This window comes from Dromaius novaehollandiae, unplaced genomic scaffold, assembly GCF_036370855.1.
Source record: "Dromaius novaehollandiae isolate bDroNov1 unplaced genomic scaffold, bDroNov1.hap1 HAP1_SCAFFOLD_36, whole genome shotgun sequence".
Taxonomy (NCBI): domain Eukaryota; kingdom Metazoa; phylum Chordata; class Aves; order Casuariiformes; family Dromaiidae; genus Dromaius; species Dromaius novaehollandiae.
In genome coordinates this window covers 2,087,500-2,095,663 of record NW_026991446.1, presented here as the reverse complement: position 1 = coordinate 2,095,663, position 8,164 = coordinate 2,087,500, and the positions used below count along the sequence as shown (strand labels likewise).

General features: G+C 52.0%; 1 protein-coding gene across 1 annotated transcript; it reads right to left on the bottom strand.

Annotated features, from left to right (window-relative positions):
• Nucleotides 1-953: 953 nt before the first annotated feature.
• Nucleotides 954-1,886, bottom strand: LOC135326555 (olfactory receptor 14A16-like). The gene has a single exon (XM_064504369.1). The coding sequence runs from the start codon at nucleotides 1,884-1,886 to the stop codon at nucleotides 954-956; it is 933 nt and encodes a 310-aa protein (XP_064360439.1).
• Nucleotides 1,887-8,164: the final 6,278 nt, after the last annotated feature.

The following is an 8,164-nucleotide window of genomic DNA, read 5'->3' as shown; positions in this document are numbered from 1 at the left end:
AAGGTGTAATTCTTTGGGAATATTTTTGACTCCAGCTTCTGAAGAAAGGCCAGACTTCAGGCACACCACCAAGGACATCCCCTTTTATTATGGAAATGTTATTGTGGAGGCCATGTCTGGCCTAAAGGTACCCAATGCCTTGTCCTGCCTGTGCTCCCAGGAATGCACAGGCAGGCACAGCCCCACCACCACCATGCTGGAAGAGCACATAGGCCATATACACACATCAGAGCACAGCAGGACAGTGTGGAAGTGAGGAGAGCAGCCCTGAAAGGAGAAAGTTCTACTGCTGTTAGTGTTTGTGTCTCCAGGAAAGCTGCAGGCCCTCACGCGAATGCTGCAGTGAGGAAATCCTTGCTGTGGTAGTGGGAGAACATTCCTGAGGAGCACAGGGTCTGTCCCCAAAGGCTGCATCCAGACTGCCCTCCTGCTCTGTTTTCAGTGTTGGAGCACTGTAGAGGGAAGGGACCAGCCCATGGTGACAGCTGGCTGCCACCCCTGCCGGAGACCAGTAGGAGATCACACCCTAACCGTGGCCAGGGGACATGAGCTCTCCCAATGGACACGGAACCCATGGTCTCACCCTGTCTGTACTCGTCTGAGCCTGACTCTGTGCCCCTGAGCTCCCTTGCTGTCAGTGCCGAAAGAGACACTGCAAAGGGAAACTCTCCTCACTGCACTGGGGCGAGGGGGGAGGTTTGAGGGAGCTCAGACTAGCGGTCCCTGAGGTTCCCCCATCTAGGCTGATGCAGGGGGAAACCTGGCTTCCTGCTTCAACACGGTCTCTGGGTCAGGTTCAAGTGAGAGATTCCTGAGGACAAGAGGCATGAACAAAAACTTTTCTTCTTTTTACAAGAACATAACAGAGAAATGTAAGAAAGAAGGAATAAACAGCACAGAGCTTTGATGCCAGATACCTTGGACGTGAGGAGCAGATGCACATGGGACGGTTATTAGTGCTGACATTGCACCCACTGAATGAGTTTGCTCAGTGCCTCCTTGAGCTCCTTGTTCCTCATGCTGTAGATGAGCGGGTTCACAGTTGGAGGCACCACTGCATACAGAACAGCCACCACCAGATCCAGAGGTGGGGAGGAGAGGGAGGGGGGCTTCAGGTACGCAAAAATACCAGTGCTGAGAAACAGGGAGACCACAGCCAGGTGCGGGAGGCACATGGAAAAGGCTTTGTGCCGGCCCTGTTCAGAGGGGATCCTCAGCACGACTGTGAAGATCTGCACATAGGACAGCACAATGAAAACAAAACACACAAAGCCCAAAAAGGCATTAAGCACAATAACCCCAACCTCCCTGAAGTAGGAGTCTGAGCAGGAGAGCCTGAGGATCTGGGGAACCTCACAGAAGAATTGCTCCATGACATTGCCTTGGCAGAGGAGTATTGAAAATGTATTTCCAGTGTGCAGGACAGCATTGAGGAAACCACTGGCCCATACAGCTGCTGCCATTTGGACACAAGCTCTGCTGCCCATGAGTGTGCTATAGTGCAGAGGCCTGCAGATGGCAACGTAGCGGTCATAGGCCATGATGGTGAGAAGACAATGCTCTGCTGACATAAAGAAGAGAAGCAGAAATACCTGGGCAGCGCATCCTGAGTAGGAAATGGCCCTGGTGCCCCACAGGGAATTGGCCATGGATTTGGGGACAGTGGTGGAGATGGAGCCAAGGTCAAGAAGGGAGAGGTTGAGGAGGAAGAAGTACATGGGGGTGTGGAGGTGGGGGTCGCAAACTATGGCTGTGATGATGAGGCTGTTGCCCAGGAGGGCAGCCAGGTAGATGCCCAGGAAGAGCGAGAAGTGCACGAGCTGCAGCTCCCGTGTGTCTGCGAATGCCAGGAGGAGGAACTCGTTGAGGGAACTACTGTTGGACATTTGCTCCCTCAGGACCCAGGGGTACCGTCTGAAGAAAAAGAGATTTTGACAAGGTAGGATAGACTTCTCTGAGCAAAGCTTTCTCTTAACCTCCCCCAAACACACACATATTACTTTCCCCATCTTGGCAGGAGCGTCATTGAGCTCCTTGGCTTGAGCTCCTGTTCACACTGGCCGAGTTTGCTGTGAGGAGCAGGGACCTTGTGGCGGACAGATGAGTGAACTTTTGCCTTAAACATTTCTTGGTACATAAGGTGCAAGCAAACCATAACACCAAACAAGCCGTCTGTCCCCAGCGGAAACAGGACTAAGCTGCTGTGACCCCCGAAATGGTCTCCCTGCGACCACCCAGGACACGCCGAGCCTGCGCTGAACCAGACCACGATCGGGCAGAGACTTTGGGACCTGGACTGTAAATTATTGCCGTTTTTAGCACAACTTCTATAAAACTTGCTTAGCATGAGGAGCTAAATTTGCTGAAGCCTTAGGCCGCACTCCCTGGTTCAGTGAGAAAGGGCCCCAGAGCTGGTGCAGGCGGGAATGATAAGGGAGTTACCAGCAATTTGCATTCCTGTGCACTGCTGAAATAGTGCTAATTGCTGGAGTTACCACCTCTTTGTCAGGACCTTGAGAGATGATGGCGGAACCTGAGGAATGAAGACACACCTGTTTGCAGAAACTGCAACAGTAAAGATAAGAGAGAAAAAAAGCAGCCTGCCTAGGAACAAGGATGAGACCCAATAAGGAGCAGGAGACGCCAGACCCAAAAATTACTATTGGTCTGAACTACCATGTGAGGGGTGGGAAACTTAATTTGAAAAAGCTATAATTGCCCAGGGATCTCTTTGTTCGGGGTCCCTCTTTGGAGGCACCCAACTTGAGCTGTAACCACTGCACGCATGCCATTACAATTTATTTATTTAATTTGCCTTGATTTGGCTACAAACTTTTCAGCGGGAACCTAGGTTCGGACCCTGCTCGAGTTGTAATTACTGCACGTGCATCGCCAAAATTTACACCCAGGGTGAAGAGGACCCACCTACCACCAGACGGGAGCCCCCCCCCCACTGCCGAGACTCCCAAAGGAAGAGGACCAACAGGACGCCACTGGATCCATGGGTGGTGATATCTCCCTCTCTCTCTCTCTTTTCCCCTTTTTCTCTCTTTTTCCTTCTCTTTTGTTGAATGTTGGTAAGATCTGTTTGAAACGTATGGCACGGGACTTGTCTAGCTAGTTGCAGTATTCGAATAAATCTTAAAACTGGTTGGCTGGTGTCGTTTCACCTTAATTCAGTCCAAGGGCATCACGAACTTGGTCGTTGGTCCCAAGGGGAGGGAGGTCGTCCTGAATGAATCCTTTCAGGCCACGACAGACCTCCACTCGTGGGATCCTGAGGAGTCAGCCCTGACCTACAGCAGTGATTACACGGGAACAGGGGTGACTAAACTTTTATACTCACAGTTCTAGTGAGATTTAATCCACTCACAATGTAGAAGGGCTTTTCAGCATCTTCACTCCCAGCTTTAAACACTGTCAATTCCTTAATAATTTTAAGGCTTTTCTTTTAGATGTCACACTTGAGGAGGATTCTCAAAGGTAGAAATCCTCAGCATTGCTACTGCACTCAGAGTCAACAGCTGTGATTCCAGAGAGGCAAAAGGAGTCACTCTGGCTTTAGTGCAGAGCAAGGAGAGCTGGTCTGTCCATCTGTCTTGTTCCCAGCTGCCCTGTGCTCGCACATCTGAGGTGGAGGACGATCCTATTCTTGTTACCCTAAAAAGAAAGGAGACAGCTGAGAGCAGAGGAATCCAGGTTCAAAGTGCAGATCAACTGACCCAGCACCCTTCCTCAGAGTACCTGAGCGAGGTCTCAGCCCTCCCCTTCTAGCCAGGAAGACATCGGGCTCCTTCCAGCTGCCCACATCCAGCCACCCAATAGCATTTCCATGGCCTCAGTATCTAAATACTGGGAGAACTCTGCCCTTTTGGAGGGCAGCCTGCAGCATAGCTGGGCACCCCAGAGAAGCACTTGAATGTCCTAAAGATGGAGTGTCCGGGAGAGAGAGTTGGCTCATTCCCAGCCCCCCAACACTGCATGGCTCAGAACCCCACAGGTTAAAGGAAGACTTGAGCACCTCACTGTCAAGGACACATCTGCATGGCTGGACCTGCAGGGTCAGTGTCTGAACTGCATTGGAAACCCTGCTGCTCAGACAGTCAAAGGGGAATAACAAGAGCAGCATGGAAAGGAAGGAAACAGAGCAATACCATGATATTTCTGCTCGTGGAGGAAGGGACAAGGGAGAGATAGATGGGCACTCCGGAGTTTCCCCTCTCCTGGATGTCTGGCTGCCAAGGAAACAATTTATGCCCTAAACCCCACAGCCTTGGGAGCAGAGGGCTGTGCTGGGTGGCAGAGGAGAGGAGACACTGAAGTTTGTAGTTCCCTCTCACACTTTGAGCATGACTCTGCTGCCTGGAGCCATCCCTGTGGGGAGCTGTTTCCCTGTCTGCATGTCTCTCCCCTGTCAGTGCTCACAGACCCCATCCCACCCGCCGGGTGCTCAGCTCTGCCCTGCAGAAACCTCCTGGGCGCAGGGCTCTGCCCAGGGGCACCTCCGAGTTTGCAGGGGCTAAGGAGCAGGTGAGACAAACCTTGCTGAGGCTGGCAAGGTGATGCTGGCTCTGTGTGTAGGCTGAGGGGTGGATGAAGGCATTTGCTGAGTGCCTCCCACAACTGTTCCTCTCTCACTATCGCTGTTTTGGGATCTCAATCCCCTGTTTAATCCTGACAGATCCAATAACATTGCATCATACGCAAAGCGTAAAACTGAAAGCAGAGACTCATGACAGCTCCTTCCCTTTCAAGTATCCCCTGCCTTGACCTTCCTTCTGAAAAGGCCCCTCCAGAAATGTTCTCAGGGTGAGCTGGAGCTGTGAGCAGCCCTGATGCATGCAGCACCCTCTCAACAGAAGAACGAACCTGCCCTGAGGGGGTTGCTCCTTTCACCCAGAGCTTCTCCTCACAGCACCATGGGGAGTTCCCGGCACAGGCTGAGTGCTGACCCTCGCAGGTGGCAGAGTCACTGCCCCAGGCGCACAACACCCTGGGTCGCAAGGGCACTGCTTTGAATTACAGCCCTGCGCAGACCTATGTGCACACCCCGGCTTCACAACCCTGCAGCGTCCCTGGGAGAAGGCAGCAGGCTGCCCTGTCCCTCTGACGGTGTGGCTGGGAATCCCTGCTCTAAAGCACCTCCTGCTCCACACAAGAGGGGCTGCGATATCCATCCTGACAGACCCTGTCAGCCATGGGAGGTGATAGCTTTAGAGGACCTCTCAGGGTATCTCACCTGCATTACCCTGTAGCCAGAGACTTACTGTATTAGGGGCTGTGAAGATTTCCCCACCAGTGAGCTCTCAGCTGTCCTCTCACTCCTGACTGTCCTTAACTTCATTCTCTCTCACTCATCTTGCTCATCTTCCTTGTCTCGTCTTGGCACCTGGTGCCTGGAGCCCTGCGGCTCTCTGCAGAGGAGCTGCTTCTGGACAGAGATGTCTCTCAGCAGTGCTGCCAGGTTGTCATGAGCTCCCTCCATCCCACTCGGGAATAGCTGCCCAGCTGAAGGTGTGACTTTATCTGTTCTTTGTACTCTCTCCTCCTGGGAAATGTGCACTGAAGTAGACTGAAATAATCACTGATGGTCTCTCGCTAAACACCGGAGAGAGACTGCTTCCAGCATTGCAATTTGTCTCTTCAGAGGATGATTATCTAGGAGAGGTGGAAATGTCCCACTCTGGAAGCCCCTACTGCCATCTCTTAACTAGGCAGGACAGGTAGAAAAGGGGCAATAAGGGAAGTCATTTACCCATGCTTCAGTTGTTGATTCAGATGAGTCCATCTGGGCATCTTATGCCAGGTTAGAAGCCCCTGTGCTGGAGTGGGATTCAGCAGACTCCTGTGAACTCCACAAACACACAGCAGGTGGGATTCCCCTTACCAAAGCTGAAGTGAGCACAACAGAGGTGTCTGCATGCGAGCTCCTTGTCTAAGCTCCCATTGGAATCACTGGAGATGGAGGCTGGAGTCTGTTGCTCACACACAAACACCTGGTAGCAGTTGAAGAGACAGAGGTGGAGCAAGACATTTGCCAGTGTCTGCTTGCTCTGATGGAGCAACTAGGAGACCCACATCCTTTTTAGAGCATCAGCTGGAGGACAGGTGGGGAATTTCCTTGGCCCTCTGAAATGAACCTAGATGCCTACTATGACTAGAGTTCTACTCACTACGAAGCTGAGGCTCATGCAGATGTCTACATTGCAGGCCACTGATGTAATTCAGTGCAGGCACTTGATTTAATGACACAAAAAGAGGCCCTAGGCAAGGCCATGTCAGATGTCCCATACAACTGTGTGTTTCCAGCAGATGCCTCATTAGACCTAGAGGAAAACCATGCCCTTTTGGAGTGGCTGCTGGGCAAAAACCTCAGGCCAGCTCAGGTTTCCTACTTGTGCCCAAAATACTGAATCCAACTACCTTCAGGCAAAGTCCATCTCATCTACATCCAAACATTCTGCAGAAATGGGAGGCACGTCACACCAAGGTCTCCACTCTAGTCTCTTCATTCTCAAACCCTTCGAGTTCTCCTCCCCCTGAACCTCTTCTCACATCCTGATGATGTGAGCAGGGACTGTACTAATGATGATCACAGGCTCCCCAGGCCCAGAGACTTTCTTGGTTGCACCTTGTCCTTCCCGGAGATCGGTTCACCTCTGTCACAGGCCCCAGGGGGCTGCAGAGTCAGCTCAGGCAGCAAAGCCCTCTCCTGGCATTCCTGCACAGTCCAGCTCTGTATCTCTCTGGCCTTGGATACTACAGGATTTGCTCTCATAGTGGGAACCTCATTTCACCATTACATTTGCTATTGATGCCAGCATGTCTCATGAAGACCTTGGTCACAGGTTTCCCCATGACTAATCTTGCGGCCAGGAGAAACTTGGGGATTTGGCAACAACAACCTCATAAAGTTGTGCATCTGGATGGGCTGGGTCTTGATGGGCAGAAGAGTGACCCTGAGGAGAAGGGCCTGGACATTACAAGGGATGCCATATGAACCTGTGGTGCGTGCTCACCACAGATGTGGCCAGCTGCATACGGGGCTGCGTTAGAAAGTGAGTGGCCACCCAGACAAGGTGAATTATTATCCCCCTCATCTCAGCACTGGTGTGGCCACATTGAGAACAGGGTGTCCCAGTGTGGGATGCCCAGTGCTGCAGGAATGGGGAGGAACTGGAGAGAGTTCAGAGGAGATTTGCCAAGATGGCATCAGGGCCTAAAGGACAAGGCCTTTATGGAGAGGCTGAAGGACCTGGGCTTCTTTAGCCTGGTGAAGGGGAGGCTGAGGGCAGGAGAGTAGGAGCCTGTGTCTACTTGAAGGGTTGTTTCAGAGATGATGGAGCTTTTCTTGGTAGTGGGAAACAGCAAGAGAAGGGGAAACAGCCACAAACTGCAGCTTGAGAGGTTCAGACGTGACATTAGGGAAAGGAAATGTCACTTGAAGGGCAGTGTTGTGGTGCCACAGGTCACCCAGAGGGAGTCTGTGATCAGCCCCTGGCTTTGTATTTCAAGGAAAAGCAAGTGAGGACAGAGAGACATCAGTAAAGGTGGGGAGATCCCGGGGCGAGAACAAGGTAGGGAAGCAGGTTAGGTGTCTACAGGCTGTGGGGAAAGAGGCAGAGGCCTGGGACAGTGTAAGACAGCCTGTGGTGGAGACAACCAAGGGCATTGCCAAGGCTCCAAGCCTCCACAGGTCTTTGCCCTCTTGGCTATGGCTGTTGTCTCTGACACCGAGGCCTCTGACAAGATGCTGTTTCTTTAAAGCACTGTGGCCTCCTTGTCCACAAGGAGCCCAGGAGGTGCCATATCATTGTCCTGTGCTCAGTGTTGCACACCCCCACCCTTACACTGCCTCCAGGAAGAGCCCTGAGAGTGATATCTGAAAGGAGTCCCTAATCATCTAGCCACACTCCCTTTTCCTTCCCTGCACGGTAAATGAAGTGCTACTCCATTTGAGGTGACAGCAGGGATAAGGCTGATCTCACCCAATGCCAGGCCATTTTAGGGCACATGTCTATGTCTAACGCAATTGTCTGGACTTCCCTTTCTAGTCAAGGGAGAGAAATAAGTTGTCTCTCTGAGAGGTCTTGAGAGACTTCTCTTGGTAACCACCTAATGCTCCTGAAAGGTTCCCAGAGGTTCTGGGTCACATTTCCCAGCT